This window comes from Sapajus apella, unplaced genomic scaffold (assembly GCF_009761245.1).
Source record: "Sapajus apella isolate SASKATOON/1434 unplaced genomic scaffold, GSC_monkey_1.0 scaffold88, whole genome shotgun sequence".
NCBI classification, from domain to species: Eukaryota; Metazoa; Chordata; class Mammalia; order Primates; family Cebidae; genus Sapajus; species Sapajus apella.
The window spans coordinates 4,635,382-4,663,018 of record NW_022437028.1 but is presented as its reverse complement, the minus strand read 5'-3'; the positions used below and the strand labels follow the sequence as shown (position 1 = coordinate 4,663,018).

The following is a 27,637-nucleotide window of genomic DNA, read 5'->3' as shown; positions in this document are numbered from 1 at the left end:
TGTATTTTTAGTAGAGATGGGGTTTCACCGTTCTGACCAGGATTGTCTCGATCTCTTGACCTCGTGATCCACCCGCCTCGGCCTCCGAAAGTGCTGGGATTACAGGCTTGAGCCACCGCGCCCGGCCTATTTTTTATTTTTTTTTATTTTGAGATGGAGTTTCGCTCTGTCACCGAGGCTGGAGTGCAATGGTGAAATCTCGGCTCACTGCATCCTCCGCCTCCTGGGTTCAGGCAGTTCTCCTGCCTCAGCCTCCCGAGTAGCTAGGATTACAAGCATGTGCCACCATCCCTGGGTACTTTTTGTATTTTTAGTAGAGACGGGGTTTCACCATGTTGGTCAGGCTGGTCTTGAACTCCTGACCTGAGGTGATCCACCCACTTCAGCCTCCCAAAGTGCTGGGATTACAGGTGTGAGCCACCGCACCAGGCCCACTTTTTTTTTTTTTTTTTTTAAGACAAGGACTTGCTCTGTTGCCCAGGTTGGAGTGCAGTGGTGCAGTCATAGCTCACTGCAGCCTCAAACTTTTGGGCTCAAGCGATCCTTCTGCCTCAGCCTCCCGAGAAGCGGGGACTACAGACATGCACCACCATGCCTGGCTAACTTTTTTAATTTTTATTTTGTAGAGATGGGGTCTCTCTATGTTCCTCAGGCTGGCCTCAAATTCCTGGCCTCAAGCAATCCTCCTGCCTCAGCCTCCCAAAGTGCTGGGATTACAGGCATGAGCCACTTGAGCCCAGCCTAGTTTAAGATTTAGGTTAGGGAAGAAAAGGACATTCCAGGTTGGAATTACAGAGCAGCAGGATCCAAGACGGACTGTGTGGAGAGACTGTCAGAGACCTGGTGCCTGAGGGGAGGGGCTGAGAAAGCAACCACAGCTGAAGGCCAGAGACCAGAGAGAACCGACCCAGACTCACAGACAGGCCTCCACGGCAGAGACCCCAGGGCCCTACCCAAGGAGGACACACAGCAGTGTGAGTTCTGGAATCCAGCCCAGCTGGGGTTGAGAAGGCCATGGAGTATAGTAAGAAGAGGTCCACCTGGCTTTTTCAGTCCCTGACTACTCTGAACCTCAGTCTCTTCTTCCTTGAATGTGGTAATAGTGCCTACCTCACGGAAATGTCAGATTTGGAATTCATGTCTTTCATGTGCCAGGCGCACCTAGTTGGCCCTAGGAGATGGTGGGGCAGGAGCTAGTTCTAACTGGGGAGCTGGATTTGCTTAGGCACACTTGAGGCATACTTGAGGTGTCAAGAGAAATTAACATTTCATTATTTTTATTTTTTTTAGACAGAGTCTCACTCTGTCACCCAGACTGGAGTGCACCGGTGCAATCTCAGCTCACTGCAACCTCCACTGCCCGGGTTCAAGCAATTCTCCTGCATAAGCCTCCTGAGTAGCTGGGTTTACAGGTGCCCGCCACCACGCCCAGCTAATTTTTATATTTTTTAGTAGAGATGGGGTTTCACCATGTTGGCCAGGCTGGTCTTGAACTCCTGACCTCAGGTGATCCACCACCTTGGCCTCCCAAAGTGCTGGGATTACAGGCATGAGCCACTGAGCTGTGCCCTTAATTTTTTGTAGAGAAGGGTCTTGCTATGTTGCCCAGGCTGGTCTTGGACTTCTGGGCTCAAGTCATTCTCCTGCCTCGGTTTCCCAAAGTGTTGGATTTACAGGTTTGAGCCATCACACTCAGCTATGAAGAGAAATATCTTTTTAAAGAGCTAGTGGCGGGGGAAGAGGAGAAGCAAAGCTCTTCTCAGAAACCCTGGGCGTTCAGTAACTGGCCACTTGTTGGCCTCTACAAATGAGGTTGCCGTTGGAGCCAGGATCAGAATTGGTTTAAAACTCTTTAGATTCAGCCAGGCACGGTGGCTCACACCTATAATCCCAGCACTTTGGGAGGCCAAGGTGGGCCAATCACTTGAGGTCAGGAGTTCAAGACCAGCCTGGGCAACATGGTGAAACTCCATCTCTACTAAAAATACAAAAGTTAGCCGGGCGTGGTGGTGCAGGCCTGTAGTCGAGCTACTTGGATGGCTGAGTCAGGACAATTGCTTGAACCTGGGAGGCGGAGGTTGCAGTGAGCTGAGATCATACCACTATATTCCAGCCTGGGAGACAGAGCAAGACTGTCGCAAAAAAAACAAACAAAAAAAAAACCAAAAAAAACAAAAACTGACAATGCACTGTGGCTCACACTTGTAATCCAAGCACTTTGGAAGGCTGAGGTGGGAGGATTGCTTGAACTCAACCGTTCCAGACCAGCCTGAGTAACAAAGTGAGACCCTGTCTTTGCAAAAAATAAAAAATAAAATTATTCAGGTGTGGCATCACACGCCTGTAGTCCCAACTACTCAGGAGGCCGAGGAGGGAGAATTGTTTGAGCCCAGAAGTTCGAGGCTGCAGTGAGCCATGAATGCGCCACTGCACTCCAGGCTGGGCAACAGAGGAAGACACTATCTCTTTAAAAAAAGCAAAAACAAAAAACAAAAAAATGGGGGGCAGTGGCTCACATCTGTAATCCCAGCACTTTGGGAGGCTGAGGCAAGTGGATCATGAGGTCAGGAGTTTGAGACCAGCCCGTCCAACATGGTGAAACCCCATCTCCACTAAAAATACAAAAAAAAATTAGCTGGATGTAGTGGCGCGTGCCAGTAATCCCAGCTACTCAGGAGGCTGAGGCAGGAGAATTGCTTGAACCCGGGAGGTGGAGGTTGCAGTGAGCCGAGATCACACCACTGCACTCCAGCCTGAGTGACAGAGCGAGACTCCATCTCAGAAAAAAAAAAAAAAAAAGAAAACAAAAACCTTAAATCCCCTGCCCCGTCCCCATTCCTGCTGTGCCTGGTGACTGTTCCCCTAGCGTGGATCACAGAGAATTATTGGATAGAGGGATCCCAAGCAGGTGGGACTGAAGCAGGAGGTGAAGTGAACATGTCTATTCTAAGTCCCCCACCCCGGTCCCCACTCGGCTCCCTGAGCCCTGGCGGCCACGCCTACTTCCTCCACAGTGGAGATTATGGGAAACTTCTCTGGGGAAAACAGCAGGTCCTCTGAGAAATAAGAGAAGGTGATACCGGCATTAAATATGAACAAAAATGCCGCTCAATATGTGAGTATGAATATTCGTGTATGTGTAAATATTCAGTGAACAAAAAAGCTCTGGGAAATGAAAAATATCACAGAAATAAGAAACGGCACAACAGTGTTAGAAGATAAAGCTCAGAAAATATCTCGGGAACCAGAACAAAAAGAAGACAGGCTGGGTGCGGTGGCTCATAGCTGTAATCCCAGCACTTGGGGAGGCTGAGGCAGGTGGATCAGTTGAGGTCAGGAGTTCGAGACCAGTCTGGCCAATGTGGTGAAACCCCATCTCTACTAAAGATACAAAAATTAGCCATGCATGGTGGTGGGTGCCTGTAATCCCGGCTACTTGAGAGCTGAGGCAGGAAAATCGGGAGGCAGAGGTTACAGTGAGCCGAGATCATGCCACTGCACTCCTGCCTGGGCAGCAGAGTGACTCCATCTCAAAAGAAAATAAAGACAAAATCAGGAGCCAAAAGAGAAGAACATTAGAGAACCTGTTCACAGAAAGGGAGGAGGAGAAAAGGAGGGGAGAGAATCAAATAATTCAAGAAAATTCCCCAGAATGAGACGAGTCTTTCTTTCTTTCTTTCTTTTATTTTTTGAAGCATATGTTTGCACCTTTTGTTCAGGCTGGAGTGCAATGGCAAGATCTCGGCTCACTGCAATCTCCGCCTCCCGGGTTCAAGTAATTCTCCTGCCTCAGCCTCCCAAGGATGTGGCATTACAGGTGCCTGCCACCACACCTGGCTAATTTTGTATTTTTAGTAGAGAGGGGATTTCTCTATGTTGGTCAGGCTGGTCTTGAACTTCTGACCTCAGGTGGTCCACCCTTCTCGGCCTCCCAAAGTGCTGGGATTACAGGTGTGAGCCACCATGCCAGCCGGGTGTTTCTGGATTGAAAGGGCTCCTAGGATCCCAGGATAGAGGATGCAAAAAAGGCCCACATCAAAGTACCTCACAGTGGCTGGGGGACGTGGCGCATGCCCGTCATCCCAGTGTTTTGGGAGGCTGCTCAGGTGGGAGGATCCCTTGAGCCCAGGAGTTCGGGACCAGCCTGGGGAACATATTGAAACCCTGTCTCTTGAAAAAGAATGAGGGTAGCGAGAGAATTCAAAATAGATGTTCGCACAAAAGTTGTCCAAGTAGGTCAGGCGCGGTGGCTCATGCCTGTAATCCCAGCGCTTTGGGAGGCAGAGGCAGGCAGATCGCTTGAACTCAGGAGTTTCATACCAGCCTGGGCAACATGGCAAAACTCCATCTGTACAAAAAATAAAATTGAAAAAAAAATACAAGAATATTCATAGCAACATTATTCATAACGGCCAGAAAGTGGAGACAACCCAGCTGTCCATCAACAGATGAAATAAACAAGCAGAATGTGGTCTGCCCATACCATGAATGCCATTTGACCATAAAAACAATGGGGTACTGATACCTGCTGCAATGTGATCGGACCTTGAAAGCATGATGCTAAGGCAAAGAAGCCAGACAAAAATATGTGATGTTGTATGAATCCATTCCTTTTTCTTTTTCTTTTTCTTTTTTTTTTTTGTGAGATAAAGTCTTGCTCTGTCGCCCAGGCTGGAGTGCAACTGCATGATCTCAGCTCACTGCAACCTCTGCCTCCCAGGTTCTCCTGCCTCAGCCTCCCAAGTAGTTTACAGGCATGTACCACCCCGCCCAGCTAATTTTTTGTATTTTTAATAGAGATGGGATTTCACCATGTTGGCCAGGCTGGTCTCAAGCTCCTGACCTCAAGTGATCCACCTGCATCGGCCTCCCAAAGTGCTGGGATTACAGGCGTGAGCCATCACGCCCACCCATGTGATTTCATTTCTATGAAGTGTCCAGAATAGGCGAATCTGTAGAGATAGGATAGAAAGAGTCTTAACAGTTGTCAGGGGCTGCCAGGAAGATGGAATAGGATGTGATTTGTCCTGGGTACGGGGCTTCTCTTTGGGATGATGGTTCTGGAAATAGATAGTGGCAATGACAGTGAATGCACTGAAAGCTGCTGAATTACTTTTTTATTTTTATTGGTTTTTGAGACTGCATCTTGCTTTGCCGCCCAGGCTGGAGTGCAGTGGTGCAATCTCAGCTCACTGCAACCTCCGCCTCCTGGGTTCAAGCAATTCTCATGTCTCGGCCTTCCAAGTAGCTGGGATTTTAGGCGCCCGCTACCATGCCCAGCTAATTTTTGTATTTTTAGTAGAGATGGTGTTTCACTGTGTTGCCCAGGCTGGCCTCAAATTCCTGAGCTCAGATGATCCACCTTGGCCTCCCAAAGTGCTGGGATTAAAGGCATGAGCCATTGTGCCCGGCTTATATGCTTATTTTTTATTGTTGTATTTCATTTTAATTTTTGTAGAGATGAAGGGTCTCACTGTATTGCTCAGGCGGATCTCAAAGTTCTGGCCTCAAGTGATCTTCTCACCTCAGCTTCCCAAAACAGGCACGATCACCAACATGAGCCACCATGTTTGGCCCTGTATTTTTTAAAATGGCTAAAATGGTAAATTTTACGTTATGTGAATTTATACCTCCATTAAAAAAAAGAGAGGCCAGGCGCCGTGGCTCATGCCTGCAATCCCAGCACTTTGGGAGGCCGAGGCGAGCGGATCACAAGGTCAAACGTTCGAGACCAGCCTGGACAGCATGGTGAAACCCTGTCTCTACTAAAAATACAAAAAAATTAGCTGGGCGTGGTGGTGTGTGTCTGTAATTCCAGCTACTCCTGACCTCAGGTGATCCACCCGCCTCGGCCACCCAAAGTGCTGGGATTACAGGCATGAGCCACCGCGCCCAGCCACATAAACCCTTTTTACAGATGAAGATGCTGAGGCTCAGAGAGGTTAGGTAACTTGCCTAGGTGCACACAGCTTCTAGGTGGCAGAGTTTGAATGCAGGTCTGCGTGTCTGTCTCCAAAGCCTGTGCTCTTGCCTGGGTCGGCCCTGGGAGGCGCTGTTTAACTTGTCTCCGTCTCAGTCATCCTTAGGTGTCTCCCCCTCCCCCATTCCTGTCTCCCCTGTCCTCTGCATCCTGGAAGGGATGGGTGGGATAAGCCTGGGCTGAGTGCCCCTGCCATCTCTGCCTCTGCCGCTGCATCCTCTAGACCTGAGTCTCCCTGTGTGCCGGCAGGTCGGCGGGACGAAGACTGGCGTGGTGCGGTACGTGGGGGAGACAGACTTTGCCAAGGGCGAGTGGTGTGGCGTGGAGCTGGACGAGCCTCTTGGGAAGAATGACGGAGCGGTGGCAGGCACCAGGTATGGAGGGTTTCTTCTGGGGAGTATGGGAGGGGGCTCCTCTCCCCAGGGTGGGCGCAGGGGATACAGATGGGACATTGGAGGAAGCCAGTGTCCATAATATACGTCCTTCCCGTTCCCTCCTTCTCAATAGCCCACGAAGGTGGGTAGTGGGTTTATCATCCCATTTTACAGATGAGAGTATGGAGGCCAGAGAGATCATTGTTCAAGGTCGCACAGCCACAGGCAAGCACCAAGAGAATCTGTCCCCGTGCCCTCGTCTTCATGTCACTCATGGCTAAGTGGGGTGGGAGCCCTCAAAAAGGAGATGGAGGCTAGGCGCGGTGGCTCATGCCTGTAATCCCAGTACTTTTAGAGATTGAGGCAGGTGGATCCCTTGAGTTCAGGAGTTCGAGACTAGCCTGGCCAACATGGTGAAACTCTGTCTCTACTAAAAATATAAAAAATTAGCTGGGCGTGGTGGTGCACACCTGTAATTGCAGAACTTGGGTGGCTGAGGCATGAGAATCACTTGACCTGGGAGGCGTAGGTTGCAGTGAGACAAGATCACACCATTACACTCCAGCATGGGTGACAAAGTGAGACTATCTTAAAAAAATTAGCCAGGCATGGTGGTGCACACCTGTAGTCCCAGCTACTTGGGAGGCCGGGGCATGGGAATTGCTGGAACCTGGGAGGCAGAGGTTGCAGTGAGCTGAGATTGCGCCACTCTGTCATTCCAGCCTGGGCAACAGAGCTAGATTCTGCCTCTAGAAAAAAAAAAAAAGGGAACCCGGGAGGCGGAGGTTACACCATTGCATTCCTGAGATCGCGCCATTGCACTCCAGCCTGGGCGACAGAGCAAGACTGTCTCCAAAAACAAACAAACAAAAAAACCAAAGGAGAGGCAGCAGTCCCTGCCATCTGGCGTTGGGGTCCCCTGGATGACACGTGAAATAACCAGACAGTGCTCAGCCCTGTATGGCCAAAGGCAGGCCTCACAGACGGGTTCCAGGTCTCCCACCAGCTCTGATGGAGAGGAACTGACTAGTGGCATTGCTGGGTTAGGAGGGTCTGAGGCTGCATGTGGGCTCGTGGTGGGTGGGGGAGTGTGGTGGCAAGTGGACCATGTCTGTCACGGGTGTGGACCACGGTGAGGCCACCTGAGTGCCTGTGCAGTCCCTGGCTGGATTCTGTGGTTGAGATGAGGCTGTGACTGCTCTGAGCAGGAGTGGTCACCAAGGCACAGGGAGGAGCCAGGCTTGGGCCAGGCCTTGAAGGAAGGTAGGGTTTCCTTTTGGAAGAGGCTTGAGAAGGGTTGTGTTAGGCAGGGGCTGAGAGGGTAGGTTGAACAAAGACCTGGAGGTGGAAAAGGGAGGATGGGGCGGCAGTTTCAAGGTGAATCAGAAGCTGGATGGGGGCCAGGCATGGTGACTCATGTCTGTAATCCCAGCACTATAGGAGGCTGAGGCTGGAGGATCACTAGAAGCCAGGAGTTCAGGACTAGCCTGGGCAACATAGCAAAACCCCGTCTCTAGAAAAGATACAGAAATTAGCCGGGTGTGGTGGCACACACCTGCGGTTTCAGCTACTCGGGAGGCTGAGGTGGGAGGATTTCATGAACCCAGAAGGTGGAGGCTGCAGTGAGCTATGATCGTGGCATTGCACTCCAGCCTAGATGACAGAGCGAGACCCTGTTGAGAGAGAGAGAGAGAGAGAAAGAAAAGAAGGGAGAGAGACAGAAATAGAGAGAGAGAAAGAAAGAGGAAGAAAAGAAAGAGAGAAAAGAAAAGAAACCGGATGATCCCACCTCTCGTGGTCCAGTGTAGAATCCATGACCAGAGAGGTTTTGGGAGAAGATGAGAATCTGGGGTTCCCATGGCGGTGTTTTGCCTTCCTGTTTGCAAAATGAATGTTTCTCTTGACTCACTTTTGCTTTCAGAATTCAGGGGCTGGTTGGACAGCAGCCCCCACCCCACCCCAAGGTGTCTCTTTCAAGATTTTTCTTCTCCATACAGGGACTCTGTGGGCAGAGAGCTGATGGGATTCTTTCATTCTGGGGGTGGTCTGAGGGTAGCCTGAGAGTGAGGCTGCAGCTGTGGCTGGGGTCTCTGAACAGTCTGTGGGAGCCAAGTTTGGTGGGTTTGGGAGCCCAGCAAACTGGAGGCCCAGTCCCAGCTTAGCCACGTAACCAGCTGTGTGACTGTGGGCAAGCTACTTAACCTCTCTGAGCCTAATTTTCTCATTTGTGAATGTAGTTAACTATGGGGAATAGAGATGAGCATTCGGCACAAAGTGGGTCCCAGTAATTATTTCCTACTTCCAAGAGCATCCTCATTGGCTGTTCATAGCTGCAGAGACTTAGAGACTCTACTCACCCCTGTCCTCTTTGTGAGAGCCCTGTCTATCCATCTGGAAGATTTCCACCTTGGAGTGTCTTTTCAGATGGGCCCCAAGGAGGCGTCTTTCTCTCTTTGTGCCTGGCACTGAAGAGGCAGAGGTGGGAGGGGAGGGTCCAGGCTGTGAGGCTGTGACAGTAGCGTGGGTCTCTCTTGCTTCCACAGGTACTTCCAGTGCCCACCCAAATTTGGTCTCTTTGCACCCATCCACAAGGTGATCCGTATTGGCTTCCCATCTACCAGCCCAGCCAAGGCCAAGAAGACCAAGCGTATGGCCATGGGTGTGTCAGCACTGACCCACAGTCCCAGCAGTTCCTCCATCAGCTCTGTCAGCTCTGTGGCCTCCTCTGTGGGGGGCCGGCCCAGCCGCAGTGGCCTGGTGAGGGTGGGGCTGCAGAAGGGGATTCTCTGGTGTGCATTTTGGGAGGGGTGAGGACATATAGAGATCCAGGTGTCCTGGTCGGCCCCTGACTTACAGTTCCAGTTTTGGATTTTGAACAAAGATGAAAGTGCATGTCTTTTAATAGGGAAGATTGAGCCATTTATGTTTATTGTTATTTTTATATAAGTGATTTATTTAGCCTGAGCCTTTCTCTGGAAGTTAAGGAGGGTTATACAGATGCAGGGCAGGGGGTCCAGAAAGGTTGGCATTGGACCCTGGATGAAGGGAAAAGAGGAGGCTGCTCGGTGGCTATGGGCAGAGTGCCTTCTGTCCAAACCCAGCCTAGGGTTGGAGATTCCTCCTGCCTCGGGAAAAAAAGAATCTGCCTCAGGAAAAAAAAGGGGCCAAAGTGAGGGAATCAGAGGCGCTGGCTATCAGGAGCTGACTCTCCTGAGATGGGGAGTTTCCTGAATCTCAAACATTAGGATTCCCGCCTGGGTGAGACAGCAGGGGACAGGATGTCAGAGTACTGGGAGGGGAAGGGCAGGACCCTGGGGGTCAAGGCACTTGGGGCCCCACCTGCTGGGTTGCTTTAGGTTAGGCGGGACAGAGCCAGCTTGCCCTGCAGTGCTTCAGATCCCTGAGACCTGCCCGCACCCACGCCTTCCTGCAGCTCACGGAGACCTCCTCACGCTACGCCCGAAAGATCTCGGGCACCACGGCCTTGCAGGAGGCACTGAAGGAGAAGCAGCAGCACATTGAGCAGTTGCTGGCCGAGCGAGACCTGGAGCGGGCCGAGGTGGCCAAGGCCACGAGCCACATCTGTGAGGTGGAGAAGGAGATCGCCCTGCTCAAGGCGCAGCATGAGCAGGTGGGTGGCAGGTGGGGCTGGGGGCGGACCTTCTCCAGCCAGCCTCATAGAGTCTCACCCACCCAGAGCAGAGACACCCAGGGGTGGGTGCAGAGAAATAGGAAGATCACACAAGCAGTGCCCGTCCCCATTCTCCAGAGATAAGCCTCAGTGACTGGTGAATTTCCTTCCAGTCCTTCTGCCTGGGTATAAAGATGTACACCTACTTTCAGAATCTGCCCATAAACTATATATATTCTCCTATTTATTTATTTATTTATTTATTTTCCAATAATGGCTATAAGCAATCTCCTATTTTATTTTTTATTTATTTATTTTTTTAGATGGAGTCTCACTCTGTCACCCAGGCCAGAGTGCAGTGGCGCAGTTTTGGCTCACTGCAACTTCCACCTCCTGGGTTCAAGTGATTGTCTTGCCTGAGCCTCCCGAGTAGCTGGGATTACAGGTGCCTGCCCCCAAACCCAGCTAATTTTTATATTTATATTTTTATTTTTTTTCTTTGAGACGGAGTTTCACTCATGTTACCCAGGCTGGAGTGCAATGGCGCGATCTCGGCTCACCGCAACCTCCACCTCCTGGGTTCAGGCAATTCTCCTGCCTCAGCCTCCTGAGTAGCTGGGATTACAGGCACGCGCCACCATGCCCAGCTAATTTTTTGTATTTTTAGTAGAGACGGGGTTTCACCATGTTGACCAGGATGGCCTCGATCTCTTGACCTCGTGATCCACCCGCCTCGGCCTCCCAAAGTGCTGGGATTACAGGCTTGAGCCACCGCGCCCGGCCCTAATTTTTATATTTTTAGTATAGGTAGGGTTTCACCATGTTGGCCAGGCTGGTGTCGAACTCCTGACCTCAAGTGATCTGCCCGCCTCAGCCTCCCAAAGTGCTGGGGTTACAGGGGAGCCACCATGCTCAGTCCTGCTTTTTAATTTTTTTTAATATTTTAAATGTAGGGATGAGGTCTTGCTATGTTGGTCAGGCTGGTCTCGAACTCCTGGCCTCAAGCAATCCTTGACTTTCCAAAGCGCTGCCTGCTTCCCACTTACCACCATACTGCAAGCATTTTCTAGGCTCTGGAAAATTCTTCATCATCCTTTTATTTTATTTATTTTCTATTTTTTTTTTTTTTTTGAGACGGAGTTTCACTCATGTTACCCAGGCTGGAGTGCAATGGCGCGATCTCGGCTCACTGCAACCTCCGCCTCCTGGGTTCAGGCAATTCTCCTGCCTCAGCCTCCTGAGTAGCTGGGATTACAGGCACGCGCCACCATGCCCAGCTAATTTTTTGTATTTTTGGTAGAGACGGGGTTTCACCATGTTGACCAGGATGGTCTTGATCTCTTGACCTCATGATCCACCCGCCTCGGCCTCCCAAAGTGCTGGGATTACAGGCTTGAGCCACCGCGCCTGGCCTTATTTTCTATTTTTTTTAATAGACAGGGCCTTGCTTTGTTGCCCCAAGTGATTCTCCCACCTCAGCCTCCTGAGTAGCTGGGACCATAGGTGCACATTACCATGCCCAGCTAAGTTTTGTATTTTTTGTGGAGATGGGGTCTTACTATGTTACCCAGGCTGGTCTGAAACTCCTGGCCTCAAGTGACCCTCCCACCTTGGTCTCTCAAAGCACTGCAGTTACAGGCGTGAGCCACCGTGCCCCACGTCTGCCCTGTCATGATGGCTGCATTGCTGTCTGTCACAGGTGATGTCCTTACGGCTATCTGATGTGACTAGTCCCCTGCTGTTTAGATTATTTCCAATTTTTCACTTTTTTTTTTTTTTTTGAGACGGAGTCTCGCCCTGTCACTCAGGCTGGAGTGTAGTGATGCAATCTCGGCTCACTGCAACCTCTGCCTCCTGGTTCAAGTGATTCTGTCTCAGTCTCCTTAGTAGCTGGGACTACAGGTGTGTGCCACAACACCCAGCTAATCTAATTTTTGTATTCTTAGTCGAGACGGGGTTTCACCATGTTGGCCAGGCTGGTCTCGAACCCCTGGCCTCGAGTGCTCTGCCCACCTCAGCCTCCCAAAAGGCTGGGATTACAGGCATGAACCACCACGCCGGGCCAATTTTTCAGACTTTCTACATATCGCTGTAGTAAATATTTTTTTTATGGCCAGGTGCAGTGGCTTGACACCTGTAATTCTAGCACTTTGGGAGGCCAGGGCCGGTGGATCACGAGGTTAAGAGATCAAGACCGTCCTGGCTAACACAGTGAAACCCTGTCTCCACTAAAAATACAAAACATGAGCCAGCTGTGATGGCACGTGCCTGTAGTCCCGGCTACCTGGCAGGCTAAGGCAGGAGAATCACTTGAACCCGGGAGGTAGAGGTTGCAGTGAACCAAGATCACGCCACTACACTCCAGCCTGGGTGAAGAGCGAGACTCTATTTCAAAAAAAAAAATTATTTATACATGACTGTCTGTCTACATTTCAGATTATTCTTTTGAGCAGATTCTAGGGTTGGATTTCAGGGAAGTGACTCCTTGCTCTGAGCCTTGGGTCTGCTGCTGTCTCGTGTCTATTTTTTTTCCTCTGATACTTGTTTCCGGTGGGAGAACTCCCTCCTGGGCCTCTGTCCCCACCTGGGGTCTGGCTTGCCCCTCCTTGGACGCCAGGATCAATAAGGCCAAGTTCATGGCTGTGCTTTGATGAGGCACAGACAAGACAACAGGTTTGCAGGATAACAGGTCTTAGGTCCTTGTGGGTTGAGGGGGGTGGCAGGTGCTGAGGGCATGTGGGCCTGAGGGTCCTGCCTCTGCCTCTGTTGTTCCTGCTGGGTCCCCTCCTTCATACCCAGGCCCACTGTGCATGCCCTGCAGAGGCCACCAAGGGAGTCGGGGTGACTGGGGTTCCAGCCCCGGCTCCTTACCTCTCTCCCACCACACCCCCAAGCTGGACCCCACACCCCAGAGCATGCTGACCATGTCCTGGCCCTCCCTTGGGGGCCCAGTATGTTGCAGAAGCCGAGGAGAAGCTGCAACGAGCCCGGCTGCTGGTGGACAGCGTGCGGAAAGAGAAGGTAGACCTGTCCAACCAGCTGGAGGAGGAGAGGAGGTACGTGCCGGCCCACCCTCGCCCTGGGAGGATGTTCTCCCTGAGCCCCCTTAAGGAGGATGAGGAAGAGGGCAGGCTTGGGAAGAGCAGACCCAGGTTCCAGTCCTGCCCCCGCCATGCCTGGCTGTGTCACCCTGGACTGGTGACATGAGCTGTTGGACCTCAGCCTTCCCATCTGTAAAGTGGGATGCTGGTTCCCTGTCTTCTGCAGGCAGCTGGGAGAAGTCATATAACTGGAGTAAAGGACCCAGCACAGTGTCGGACACACAGGGACACCACATTTTTAAACCTTTTTTGAAACAGAGTCTCGCTCTGTCACCCAGGCTGGAGTACAGTCTTGACCTCTGGGTTCAAGCGATCCTCCCACCTCAGCTTCCTGAGTAGCTGGGACCACAGGCGTGCCCCACCACACCTGGCTAACTTTTGTATTTTTTTGTAGAGATGGGGTTTTGGCACGTTGGCCAGGCTGGTCTCGAACTCCTGACCTCAAGCTATCCACCCGCCTCTGCCTCCCAAAGTGCAGGCCTGAAGCGTTGTGCCCGGCCTTGGAACACCACAGTTGTTCACTGCACAGAGGCCACTGTTCCTGCTGTCTCTGGCAGAATATTGAGAAGGTGATAGCTGGGGGTGGTGGAAGGGAGGGAGGTTGGTTATCACAGCGGGTGTCCCTGGGGAGTCATCCACCAGGAAGAAGGCCTAACGCCCCTACTCCTCCACTGTGAGCCAGTTCACACTCACAGTGCGCCCTGCCCCCACCCTGGGCCAAGACCCATGAGTGGCGCTCATGTCACCATGTCCTGGGACTCCATTTCCCTCCCCTCCCCTCCCTTCAGATGGAGTCTCACTCTTGTTGCCCAGGCTGGAGTACAATGGTGCGATCTCGGCTCACTGCAATCTCCATCTCTTGGGTTTGAGCGATTCTCCTGCCTCAGCCTCCCAAAGTAGCTGGGATTACAGACACATGCCACCATGCCAGCTAATTTGGTTTTGTTTTGTTTTGAGATGGAGTTTCACTCTTGTCGCCCAGGCTGGAGTGCAATGGCGTGACCTCGGCTCACCAAAACCTCCGCCTCCCGGGTTCAAGTGATTCTCCTGCCTCAGCCTCCACCGAGTAGCTGGGATTACAGGCACGCGCCACCACACCCCGCTAATTTTGTATTTTTAGTAGAGACAGGGTTTCTCCATGTTGCTCAGGCTGGTCTTGAACTCCTGACCTCAGGTGATCTGCCCGCCTTGGCCTCCCAAAGTGCTGGGGTTACAGGCATGAGCCGCCGTGCCCAGCCTCCTTAATTTATTTTTTCTTTTTGAGACAGGGTCTCACTCTGTCACCCGGACTGGAGTGCAGGAGCTTGGCCATAGCTCACTGCAGCCTTAACCTTCCAGCTTCATGCAGTCCTCCCACCTCAGCCTCCCAGGTAGCTGGGACTACAGGCACATGCCGTCAAGCCCAGCTAATTTTTTGCATCCATTCCCATTTTACATACCAGGAAACTGAGGCTAAGAGAAACAGCAGCCAAGGGACTCCTGAAACGCCCTGTGTCCAGGTGTCAGCCCTGTGCTGCATGCGTTGCTGGTGTCATCACTTTCAGTGTCACAGCTGGCCAGGTGCGGTGGCTCACGCCTGTAATCCCAGAACTTTGGGAGGCCAAGGCAGGCAGATCACCTGAGGTCAGGAGTTTGAGACCAGCCTGGCCAACATGGAGAAACTCTGTCTCTACTGAAAATATAAAACTTGGCCAGGCATGGTGGCTCACACCTATAATCCCAGCTACTTGGGAGGCCGAAGTGGGAGAAGTGCTTGAACCTGGGAGGTGGAGGTTGCAGTGAGCCGAGACCACACCATTGCACTCCAGCCTGGGCAACAGAGTGAGACTCTGTCTCAAACACAAAAAAGGCAGGTGGATCACCGGAGATGAGGAGTTTGAGACGGGCCTGGCCAAGATGGTGAAACCTGTTGGTCTCTACCAAAAATACAAAAATTAGCTGGGCCTGGTGGTGGGCACCCCTAATCCCAGCAGCTCAGGGGGCTAAGGCAGGAGAATCACTTGAACCCGGGAGGCGGAGGTTGCAGTGAACCAAGATTGTGCCATTGCACTCCAGCCTGGGTGACAGAATGAGACTCCACCTCAAAAGAAAAGACACAAGCAGGATCTATCTCCCCAGCAGTCTTCTAACCGAAGATGCCAGGCGGGGACTTTGGCCAGTTCAGCCCTGGGTCACCTGGTAGGACACGAAGCTGACAGGTTTGCTTTGGCCTGGGTCCTCTTTACCTCCTAGACGATGCCCAGATGCCTACATCTCCCTCCCCTGTCTGCAGGCAGCAGCCAGCCCCCATCCCCAGCGTGTCCAATTGAGTCTGTTCTGTGGGCTTTCAGCGGGCACCTGTGCTCCGTAAGCTGTCGTTCCTGTCGGATTCAGGGAGACAAGGGTGTATTTATATCTGCCTGAGACAGCCGTAGGGGCCCACACATCTGGTTCCCATGGCAACGTGCCTGATGCCAACAAACAAACACAGATCTTTTTTTTTTTTTTTTTTTTTTTTTTTAAAGACAGAGTCTCACTCTGTCACCCAGGCTGGAGTGCAGTGGCACGATCTTGTTTCACTGCAACTCTGCCTCCTGGGTTCAAGCAATTCTTCTGCCTCAGCCTCCCGAGTAGCTGGGATTACAGGCTCTCACCACCATGCCCTGCTAATTTTCACATTTTTAGTAGAGACGGGGCTGCGCCATGTTGCCCAGGTTGGTCTCTATCACCTGGACTCAAGTGATCTGCCCGCCTCAGCCTCCTAAAGTGCTGGGATTACAGGCATGAGACAATGTGCCCAGCCACAAACACAGATCTTGAAGGCATTGTGGAGTTGTGATCAGAAGGGGCTCAGGTGCAAGTCCCTGCCTTGCCCTGTGCTTGCTGTGTGGCCTTGGGCAGGTCACTTGCCCTCTCTGGGCCTCATTCCTCATTGCTATGCTGAGAGCTGTTAGGAGGACTCAGGGAGAGCAGCTTTGAAAGCTTATGTGTTCCTATAAAGAGGGGTGGGCCTGTGCGTTTCCCCTGCGCTCTCTTGACAGGTATGTGGCTGAGTGTGTCTCCCTGAGGCCGGCCCTGAAGGCCTGAACCTTCCACATCCAGAGGCAGCCTGGGAGTAGGGATTGGGACCCTGACCCCCAATTTTGAGGCCTGTGATGAGAACAGGGTCAACAGCGAAGGAAGCCCACTTTCCGCCCCTCCTTTCCTTCCTCCCCATGGCTTATTCCTTGTGGTATTGTCTGCTGCTTGCAGTGATGAAAACAGCGTAGTCGGCTGGGCACAGAGACTTACGCCTGTAATCTCAGCATTTTAGGAGGCCAAGGTGGGTGGATCACTTGAGGCCAGGAGTTCAAGACCAGCCTGGCCAACATGGCGAAACACCGTCTCTACTAAAAATACAAAAATTAGGGCCAGGCGCGGTGGCTCACACCTGTAATCCCAGCACTTTGGGAGGCTGAGGTGGGGTGATCATGAGGTCAGCAGTTTGAGACCATCCTGGCCAACATAGTGAAACCCCGTCTCTACTAAAAATACAAAAATTAGCCAGGCATGGTGGCGGGCATCTGTAATCCCAGCTACTCGGGATGCTGAGGCAGGAGAATTGCTTGAACCTGGGAGGTAGAGGTTGCAATGAGCCGAGACCACGCCATTGCACTCCAGCCTGGGTGACAGAGCGAGACTCTATTAAAAAAAAAAAAATTAGCTGGACATGGTGGTGTATGCCTATAACCCCAGCTACTCCAGAGGCTGAGGCAGGAGAATCGCTTGAACCCGGGAGGCGGAGGCGGAGGCAGAGGCTGCACTGAGCTAAGATCATGCTACTACACTCCAGCCTGGGCAACAGAGCCAGATTCTGTCTCAAAAGAAAGAAAAGAAGAGAAAAAATAAACAGAGAGAGAGAAGGAAGGAAGGAGGGAGGGATGGAGGGAGGGAGGGGAGGAAGGAAGGAAGGGAACAGTGTTGTCACTCACATCCCTAGGCCACCCTGTCCCTTATTTTATTTCCCACCACCCTGGGGAGGAATAGTTATTGGTGGTTCTTCTTTGAGTGCAGGTCAGCAGGTTGGGAGGTCTAGAGCTTTCCAGGATGCTCTGCCCCGCTCAGCCATAGGACTCTGGGCAGGTCCCTGTTCTGCTGGGACGGTTGCCTCTACATCATCCAAGTGTGGACTCTGGGCCATTCTGATGGCCTCGCCTCTCTGCTGTTGCTCACTTGGCGAAGCCCGTTGCTCTGGGCAAAGCCAGGTCAGCCGGCTCTTTCCCTCTCCTGCAGGAAGGTGGAGGATCTGCAATTCCGTGTGGAGGAGGAGTCCATCACCAAGGGAGACCTGGAGGTAACAGTCAGAGACCACTCCCCTGAGCATGCTCAGCACTGGGGGACCCTTGCTAGTGCAGATGGTCATGAGGTCTAGCAGCAACTTTGGCCCCCCTGGGGAAGGGACTGGGGGCGGGAATAGGGAAAGATCAAAGGTGTAGTGGCAGAGGTGTGAGTGGCTCAGCCCCAGGAGCCTCCAGGGAGGCTGTGTTCCCCACGTCAGCAGCTGGATGGGGTTGTGAGGATGAACCCAGGGCAGGGCAGTTGGGAGGCTGGGCCCCAAGATGGAGTGGCTGAGGTCCCCTATCCCTTCTTGGGCAGTAACCCTAAAGGTGCTCCTTCGTTCATCTTGGATTCCAGGTAAAATTTTGGCTGAAAGTAGCTTGCTGAGTCACAGAATTTATAGGTAGGAAAACTGAGGCTCAGAGACCGGGGGAGCCAGGTGTGGTGGCTCACGCCTGTAATCCCAGCACTTCAGGAGATCGAGGCAGGAGGATCACTTGAGCCCAGGAGTTCAAGACCAGCCTGGGCAAAATAGCAAGACCCCACTTCTACAAAAAAGTTTTAAAAGTTAGCCGAGCATGGTTGTGTGTACCTGTGGTCCTAGCTACCTGGGGAGGCTGAGGCTGGAGGATTGCTTGAGTCTGGGAGATGGAGGCTGCAGTGAGCTATGATCGTGTCTGTTTTCGTTTTGTTTTGAGACTGTCTCAAAAAAAAAAAAAAAAAAAAAAGGATGTTGGGGCACAACCTGGTGCCAGAGCCTCAGCCCAGCTCAGCAGGTTCTGATTAAGTTTCCCTCTTAGCCAAGGGGTAGCCCACGTGGTTGCTCCTGGCTGACTTTTCCATTGGCAGCTGCCCTCCTGCAGGGTTGGGTGGGCTTATGGGAAAAGCACCTGTGGTTGACAGGAACAGAGACCCCCGTGCCAGCTCCAGTCACCAAGGGGGCTTCCTGAAGGGCCGTAGGAAAGTTCACAGCCCCCGAGGGCAGGCAGTTCAGGGGCTGGAGCCGGAAACAGCATCAGGAGCTAAGCCCATCCATATCCCCCTTGCTCAGGGCTCCCCTCCGATGTGTGCCTGGGGTCACACAATGTTTCCCACTGTGTCTCCCGGGCTCTGCTTCTCCAAGCCCCGCCCACTACCTACCAGCTGTCATCAGGGGAGACTCTGATTGGTCCCAGGGGTAGCCAGTGGGCCGGCTGGCTCTGAATAGGGGTCCACCTGGGATCCAATCGGCCCTGGCTGAGAGAGGCAAGGAGTGGGACAGACTTTGACAGACAGCTAAGTAAATCCAAAGGGCTGCAAAATCCCCATACGACGTTTTATTGTAACAAACTGAATTGTGATCATACTTATGGCAACCAGAGGGCAAAATGACCAAAGTCCCACTCATCTCTTTATCCCTACCCTTTTGTTTTTCTTTTTTTGGAGACAGGATCTCACTCTGTTGCCCAGACTGGAGTACAGTGGCATGATCTGGGCTCCACTTCCTGGGCTCAAGTGATGTTCTTGCCTCAGCCTGCCAAGTAGCTGGGACTGCAGGTGTGTGCCACCATATACAGCTAATTTTTTTTGGGCGGGGAGAGGCCGGGTATTGCTATATTGCCTAGGTGGGTCTGAAACTCTTGGTTCAAGCAATCCTCGGCCTCCAAAAGGCTGGGATTACATGCATGAGCCATCACAACTGCCCCCCTCCATCTTAAAAGTTAAAAATAAAAACTAGAGCCCCCCCTTGACCTCCTGGTCGCCTCCAGGTTTATCACCCCACCTCTCTGCCTGTCTTCATTGCAAAACTCCTCAGGAGGTTCTCAGGCTCTTGATCTTCCCTCCTGTCCACACTCCTCTAGCTACACAATGAGATGCCCCATTCCAACTCCCCAGCCTCTTCTGCTGGCTTCTCTTCCTTCCTGATCTCTGAACATTGGCCCATCCAAGGGCTCAGTCCCAGACTGTTCACCCATTGTCCACGTTCGCCCTGAGAGCTTCCAGTCTGTGGCCTCCATGCCTTGGATAAGCTCCCATGAGTTCCAGTCCTCCCCAAGCTTCCTCTGCCATGCCCACTTGACATCTCCAACTAATTGAGGAAGAAGTAAGCATCGACATCAATTTCCTGGGGCTGCAGTAACTCATGGCCAGAAATCTGTGGCTTAAAACAACACAGATATAGGCCCTTGCAGTTCTGGAGGCCAGGAGTCTAAAGTCAAGGCCGGGCGCGGTGGCTCACGCCTGTAATCCCTGCATTTTGGGAGGCAGAGGTGGGCAGATCACTTGAGGTCAGGAGTTTGAGACCAGCCTGGCCAACATGGCGAAACCCCATCTCTACCAAAAATACAAAATTAGCTAGGCATGGTGACGGGCGCCTGTAATCCCAGCTACTCTGGAGGCTGAGGCAGGAGAATGACTTCCTCAGGAGGTGGAGGTTGCAGTGAGCCGAGATCGTGCCACTGCGCTCCAGCCTGGGTGGTAGAGTGAGACTCCATCTCAAAAAAAAAAAAAAAAAAGAAGTCTGAAACCCAGGAGTTGGAGAATCCGTTCCATCCTCTGTCCTGGCTTCCAGTGGGATTGCCTGCAGTTCTTCGTGCTCCTTGGCCTGTATAAGTGCATCAGGCCGGTCTCTGCCTGTGTCACTTTGCCACCTTCCCCTGTGTGGCACTTCACCATCTTAAGCAGGCGCCAGTCACTGAATTTGGGACCCACTCTAATCCAATCCGAATCCAGTAGCCTTCATTGTAACTAATTACATGTCCAAGACCCTGTTCCAAATAAGGTCACATTCTTTCTTTATTTTGTTTAATTTTTATAGAGATGCAGTCTCACTATATTGCCCAGGCTGGTTTCGAACTTCTAAGATCAAGTGATCTCCCGCCTCGGCCCCCCAAAGTTCTGGGATTATAGGTGTGAGCCACCATGCCTGGCTAAGGTCACATTCTGAGGTTCTGAGTGGGCATGGAATTTAAGAGGACACTATTCAACCCGGGACCACATCCCAAATGGAACGTGTCCTAGCCACGTCTCTCAGTTCCGTGTCCTCTATCCACGCCTTCCCTATCACCACCCCCCTTACAATTCCCGTCTCAGGAACTGGCCTCCAAATCCACACAGCTTTCCGGGGATGGTGGCTCATGCCTGTAATCCCAGTCCTTTGGGCGCCTGAGACAGGAGGATTGCATGAGCCCAGGAATTTGAGATCAGCCTGGGCAACAGAGCAAGACCCTGTGTCTACAAAAATATTAAAAAATAAGGCGTTCAAAAAAACAAATAAGGCATTCATGGTGGCACACGCTTATAACCCAAGCACTTTGGGAAGCCAAGGCGGGAGGATTGCTTAAGCTCAGGAGTTAAAGACTAGCCTGGGCAATAGAGGGAGACCTTGTCTCTACCCAAAATGGAAAAGTTACCCATGTATGGCAATGCATGCCTATGGTGCCAGCTACTTGGAAGGCTGAGGTGGGAGGATCTCTTGAGCCTGGGCAGTTGAGGCTGCAGTGAGCTGTGAATACACCACTGCACTCCAGCCTGGGCAACAAAACAAGAGCGAGACCGTGCCTCAAAAAAAAAGCCAAGTGCAGTGGCTCACGCCTGTAATCCCAGCACTTTGGGAGGCCAAGGTGGGTGGATCACCTGAGGTCGGGAGTTTCAGACCAGCCTGGCCAATGTGGTGAAACCCTGTCTCTACTAAAGATACAAAAATTCAGCTGGGCGTGGTGGCAGGCGCCTATAATCCCAGCTACTTGGGAGGCTGAGGCAGGAGAATCGCTTGAACCTGGGAGGCGGAGGTTGCAGTGAGCCAAGATCACGCCAGTGTACTCCAGCCTAGGCAACAGGGCCGAGACTCCGTCTCAAAAAAAAATCCTCTTGACCTTGCCTTCAAAATAACACGTATTCCCACAGCTGCCTCCCTGGGCCGGGCCCCAGCACCGTGCCGTGGACAGCGTTCTGTTGCATCTTCTGTTCCTCCAAAGTCCATTCTCCACACTGAATCTAGTCTTTTTTAAAATATCTTTTTCGCCGGGCGCGGTGGCTCAAGCCTGTAATCCCAGCACTTTGGGAGGCCGAGGCGGGTGGATCACGAGGTCAAGAGATCGAGACCATCCTGGTCAACACGGTGAAACCCCGTCTCTACTAAAAATACAAAAAATTAGCTGGGCATGGTGGCGCGTGCCTGTAATCCCAGCTACTCAGGAGGCTGAGGCAGGAGAATTGCCTGAACCCAGGAGGCGGAGGTTGCGGTGAGCCGAGATCGCGCCATTGCACTCCAGCCTGGGCAACAAGAGCGAAACTCTGAAACTCCGTCTCAAAAAAAAACAAAAAAAAAAATATATTTATTTATATATATATATATATATATAATCTTTTTCATTTTTGATGTTGGAAATTTTTAAGCCTATACAAAAATAGAGAAGATAGTATAATGAACTTCCATTTACCCGTCGCTCAGCTTCAACAGTTATTAACTCACCGCTAGTCCTATTTCAGCCATGCCCTGATCCACACCTCCTCCCACATCCCAGACGTCATATGGTCCAATCTTTTGAAAATGTAAGTGAGGCCAGGTGCGGTGGCCCATGCCTGCAATCCCAGCACTTGGGAGGTAGAGGTAGGAGGGTCACTCGAGGCCAGGAATTAGAGACCAGACTGGGCAGCAAAGTGAGACCCCATCTCTACAAAAATTAAAGTATTCTGGCTGGACACAGTGGCTCACACCTGTAATCCCAGCATTTTGGGTGGCCAAGGCGGGTGGATCACTTGAGGTCAGGAGAAGCAGACCAGCCTGGCCAACATGGTCAAACCCGGTCTCTACTAAAAATACAAAAAATTAGCCAGGAGTGGTGGCAGGCACCAGTAATCCCAGCTACTCAGGAAGCTGAGGCAGGAGAATCGCTTGAACCTGGAAGGTGGAGGTTGCAGTGAACCAAGATTGCACCACTGCACTCCAGCCTGGGCAACAGAGTGAGATTCTGTCTCAAAAAAAAAAAAAAAAGAAGAAACAAAGAAACAAAATAAATAAAATAAAAAATTCACGAGGCACGGTAGCACATGCTTGTAGTTGTAGCTACTTGGGAGGCCGAGGCAGGAGGATCCTTTGAGCCCAGGAGGTTGAGGCGACAGTGAGCTATGATGGCACCACTGCACTCCAGCCTGGGTGACAGAGCAAGACCCCATCTCTAAAAATAAATAAATATCTTTTTTTTGAGATGGAGTTTTGCTCTTATTGCCCAGGCTGGAGCGCAGTGGTGCGATCTCAACTCACCGCAACCTCTACCTCCCGGGTTCAAGTGATTCTCCTGCCTCAGCCTCCCGAGTAGCTGGGATTACAGACATGCTCCACCACGCCTGTCTAATTTGGTATTTTTAGTAGAGATGGGGTTTCTCCATGTTGGTCAGGGTGGTTTCAAACTCCTTACCTCAGGTGATCTGCCCATCTTGGCTTCCCAAAGTGCTGGGATTATAGATGTGAGCCACTGCGCCTGGTTATAAATAAAATTTTTAAAAATATGGCTAGGCACAGCGGCTCACACCTGTAGTCCCAGCACGTTGGGAGGCCAAGGCAGGCGGATCATTTGAGGTCAGGAGTTCCAAATCAGTCTGGCCAACATGGCGAAACCCGATCTCTACTAAAAATACAAAAATTAGCCAGGCGTGGTGGCGCCTGCCTGTAATCCCAGCTACTTGGGAGGCTGAGGCAGGAGACTCTCTTGATCCCAGCAGGTGGAGGTTGCTGTGAGTCAGGCTTGCACCACTGCACTGCAGCCTGGGGCAACAGAGCAAGACTCTGTCTCAAAAAGAAAAAAAAAAAGGGAAATCAGATCCTGCCTGTTAACTGCTCACACACCTAGCACCACTACACTAGATATCATCTAAGCTCTGTAGAGTGAGCCAGAGAAGACCCCAAGGCCCAACCACCCTCCCTTCCCAGCCCTGTCTCACACCCCTGCCCCTACGTTACCGTTCTCCAGGCTTTTCTCTGTTTCTGGAACACCACAAGCTGTGTCCTGCCTCTGAGCTTTTGTACACGCTGGTTCCCCCAGCCTGAAACGCTTGTGCCTCTTCCTCCCACGCCTGCCTTGTGTGAGGAGTCCCTTATCCTTCTGGGCTTGTGTGAATTACATGTTTCCTCTATTTCACCTCCATTCCAGCTACTCTCTCCCCAGTGCTAATCTGTTCACAGTGCAGATCACAATCTGGAATGCTCTTCACTATTCTTTTATGGTTTCCATCGTCCCCTCCCCGCTCCAGAATAGAAACTCTTTGAGGGGCTGGGCGCAGTGGCTCGTGCCTATAATTCCAGCATTTTGGGAAGCCAAGGCAGGTGAATCACCTGAGGTCAGGGGTTCAAGACCAGCCTGGCCAATGTGGTGAAACCCGTCTCTACTAAAAATACAAAAATTAGCCCAGCATGGGGGTAGGCACCTATAATCCCAGCTACTTGGGAGGCTGAGGCTAGAGAATCTCTTGAACTCGGGAGGTGGAGGTTGCAGTGAGCCAAGATCGCGTCACGGCACTCCAGCCTGGGTGACAGAGGGAAACTATCTCAAAAAAAGAAAAAAGAAAGAAAGTGAGGGAAGGAGTCCTTTGGGGTGGGACCAAATGAAGTTGCCCTTGAAACTGGGAAGCTGGGGGCTTTTTCTTGCCTGTGGGGGCTGCCAGTTCCGCGTGTATCTATAGCCATCCATGAGGGTTCCAGGCAGAGCTGCTGTGCCCACTGGTGGGGAGGCGAGGCTGGGACTCTCTGCTAGGCTGGGACAGAGCTTGTGATTTTCGGGAAGAGACAGGCTGACTTTTTGTTGGCACTGGAGCACACTGCCAGGGAGGCAGGAGCATGGGGGAGGTAGGGGGAGGAGAGAAAGAGAGAGGGAGGAAGACAGAGGGGAGGAGGGAGGGAGAGAGAGAAAAAAGGAGGAGGAGAGAGGCAGGAGAGAGAGGGAGAGAGAGAGAGGGAAAAAGAGGGAAGGAGAGGGAGAAAGAGAAGAGTGTGGGAAGGGGAGGGGAGAGAGAGAGACCCTTTTTTGTTATTGTTCCTTAAGGAAAATTCAAGAAATAAAATAGGCCAAAGGACGTAATCATCTCAATGTCTCAATGAACCGCAGGAGTATTTCTCATCAGGTGGTGTCCATTCACACCTTCACCAATAGAAGAGTTTCCGGGTTTTCATTCCAGGTTTCACACCTAGATGCTGTTTTGCTAAGCCCCGCCCCTTCAGAACTGCCCTGCAGCTGATTAACCCCTTCTCTCCTGGAGAATAAAGAGCACCCTCTAGCGTCTCCCTAAGATGAACTTGGGTGTTCAACCGGCTCTGAAAATGCTCACCCTCCCCGGCTTCCCTTCCAAGATCTGTTATGGGAAATGCCAGCCTTGACACCCTGAGAATGCTGGCCTTTGTCAGCAGATGAAGCGGATATTGTCAGGCTGGGACAAAAGTGCCCTTGTGATTTCTGGAGACCAGGCGTCCTCTGTGGGGTCTGGGGGGTGGGCACCGATGGGGCCCGGCGGTGGGAGGCACAGCCCAGCCTCCCTCGAGGAGGCTGGGGCCTAGAGAATCCGGAGGGGGCGGGTACATTTTGGAAACATCTTTTGTGTTATGGGTTCTTGCACCTTTAGCATGGGCCTGGGGGGTGTGGATCGGGAATCCTGGGGTCCTTTATTTATTCCTCATCCTGGGGGGGATCTCCTATGTGCAGAATGCTTTGCCTACAACCAGCGACAGCCTGCAGGGGAACGGGAACAGGGTGGTCCCCTCCCCAGGAGCAGGTCATGGGCTGCTGGTTGGGGGTGGAGGGGGCAACAGATAAGAAGTGAGGTGGCCATTGCTACCCCAAGCAGGTGCCAGCGAGGGAGGACGGCTGCAGCCTCCCCCCTACACAGACCCAAGTGGGACACAGCGAGGGGTGGGGGTCAGGCCCCACCTCCCCAGACTTCCTCTCTTTCCCTGAGCAATTCTGGCTCATGAATCTGCTCTCCTCGCCTTGTTCACGGAAGATGACGCCTCCTCTCTTTCTCTCTCTCTCCTTCTCTCTTTCTCCGGCTTCTTCTTCCCTGTGCCCCCTTCCCTGTGTCCCCGCCCCCACCCCACCGTGTCCACCCTGTGTGGACCAGACCCAGACGCAGCTGGAGCACGCGCGCATTGGGGAGCTGGAACAGAGCCTGCTACTGGAGAAGGCGCAGGCCGAGCGGCTGCTCCGAGAATTAGCGGACAACAGGGTAACCGCGCCACCACGCCCGCCTGGCCTGCCAGCCACCTTGCCCTCTGGTGCCCCCTCCGGCTTCTCTGTTTCATTATTGACTTTCTTTAGCTGCTATCATCTATTTTTTTTTCTTTTGTACCCCCTTGGAGGAGGGAAGTCAAGATTTAGAAATGTATTTATGCAGCCGGGCGTTCATGCCTGTAATCCCAGCACTTTGGGAGGCCCAGGTGGGTGGTGGATCGCCTGAGGTCAGGAGTTTGAGACCAGCCTGGCCAATATGGTGAAACCCTGTCTCAGCCGGGCATGGTGGCTCATGCCTGTGATTCCAGCTACTTGGGAGGCTGAGGCAGGAGAACTGCTTGAACCCAGGGGTGGAGGTTGCAGTGAGCTGAGATCCTGCCTCGGCACGGTCTGCCTCGGTGACAGAGCAAGACTCCGCCTCAAAAACAAACCAAGAAAAAGAAATGTGCTTATGTTCCCTGGCTAAGGGTTGCTCACTGGGGTGGAGTTGGGGGCAGGGGTGGTCTGTTTTTTTGGGATCTGGCTCCCCAGCTCATGGTCCCAGTAGCTGAGAATGTCCTGTGAGACCGCCCCCTATGCATTGCCACAACAAAGTTTTGGGGCCCTTGGGAATGTCCTGCCCCTAATGCCTGTCCTGTAGGCAGACCCAGAAACTACGGATCCATGCTTCCTGTCTCCCCAGCTGAGGAGGCTGGAGAGAGGAAGGAGGTCGGGAACTGCAGATCCCTTCCCGGGTTCTCTGGCCCAGGGAGCCTGAAACATGGGGCAGGAGGGCCCGGCCTGAAGGCCCTGGGGCTGAGGACGTGGTGGGGCTTTTTCGGGAGTGGAGGTGTCCCCAGGAAATGGGACTGTGATGGGTCCTGGAGCCATGGAACAGCTGTGCTTGTGGGTGAGGCTTCCAGAGTACAGGACATGGTTCCGAGTCCCTGTTCTGGGCCCAGCAGTCTCCTCCAGGCTTACCATGCATGCTGGGTCCAGCACTCTGTGCAGGTGCTCACATCCAAACAGCAGCTGGCCCCCCAGCAGCTCCCCTGGGAGGAAGCTTACACAGGCAGCAAGCGATCACGGGAAAAGCACCCGTTAAACAGCGTGTAGGTGTGGAAGGAGCAGTGGTCAGTTTCTGCACGGTGGCCTCAGTGCACAAGTGGCTGTGTGCATGTGTCGAGACACACAGGGTCCATTTGCACACACGGGCCATTGCCCAGTGACCACGTGCTTGTACAGTACACACTCACATGCATCAAGACTGAATGCACAAACTGACCCAGTCACTGTGGACGGTCTAGAGCCCTCCAAATGCATCCTGGTCTAGGGTTCAACCTGATGAAGACACAAAAACAGGCCTGGGTGTGGTGGCTCACGCCTGTAATCCCAGCACTTTGGGAGGCCAAGGCGGGTGGATCACCTGGGGTTATCTGAGGTCAGTAGTTCGAGACCAGCCTGGCCAACGTGGTAAAACTCCATCTCTACTAAAGATATAAAAATTAGCCAGGCGAGGTGGAAGGAGCCTGTAGTCCCAGCTACTTGGGAGGCTGAGACAGGAGAATCATTTGAACCAGGGAGGCGGAGGTTGCAGTGAGCCAAGATCACGCCACTGCACCCCAGCCTGGGCAAAAGAGCAAGACTCCATCTCGAAAAAAACAAAAAACAAAAATAGGTTTATCAAACTAAAGGATACCTTCAGAAAGAAAATGTTTAAAGCTTGTAATAGATTTAAACCTTGAAAATATATTGTTTCCAAATCTATGACCATCAGCGTGATCAAGGCGGTTTTCTGGAGAATGAAGCCTCTGACAGTTTGTTGAAAGATGAATCTGAGAGCACTCACTCTCTTCTGCTTTGAGCATTAAACTGGACCTTTCATGGCCACTGCCTGCAGCCAGCCCCTTGGTTGGAGACCTTCCTGGGGCAGGGTAATGCAAAATTCACTGTGGCTTCTGCTCTTTACAAAGAATGTTAACGGCCGGGCTCGGTGGCTCAAGCCTGTAATCCCAGCACTTTGGGAGGCCGAGGCGGGTGGATCACGAGGTCAAGAGATCGAGACCATCCTGGTCAAC

The 27,637-nt window shown here is 52.2% G+C and overlaps 1 protein-coding gene across 1 annotated transcript in view; it reads left to right on the top strand.

Moving 5' to 3' along the window:
- CLIP2 (CAP-Gly domain containing linker protein 2) overlaps positions 1-27,637 on the top strand; it is an 89,228-nt gene that overhangs the window by 43,118 nt on the left and 18,473 nt on the right. The window contains exons 4-10 of the mRNA XM_032254891.1: positions 6,230-6,354; positions 8,898-9,111; positions 9,788-9,985; positions 12,938-13,041; positions 17,338-17,398; positions 25,471-25,759; positions 26,329-26,469. Of these exons, the coding sequence (XP_032110782.1) occupies positions 6,230-6,354; positions 8,898-9,111; positions 9,788-9,985; positions 12,938-13,041; positions 17,338-17,398; positions 25,471-25,759; positions 26,329-26,469 (1,132 nt within the window). The remainder of the gene's footprint in view (positions 1-6,229; positions 6,355-8,897; positions 9,112-9,787; positions 9,986-12,937; positions 13,042-17,337; positions 17,399-25,470; positions 25,760-26,328; positions 26,470-27,637) is intronic.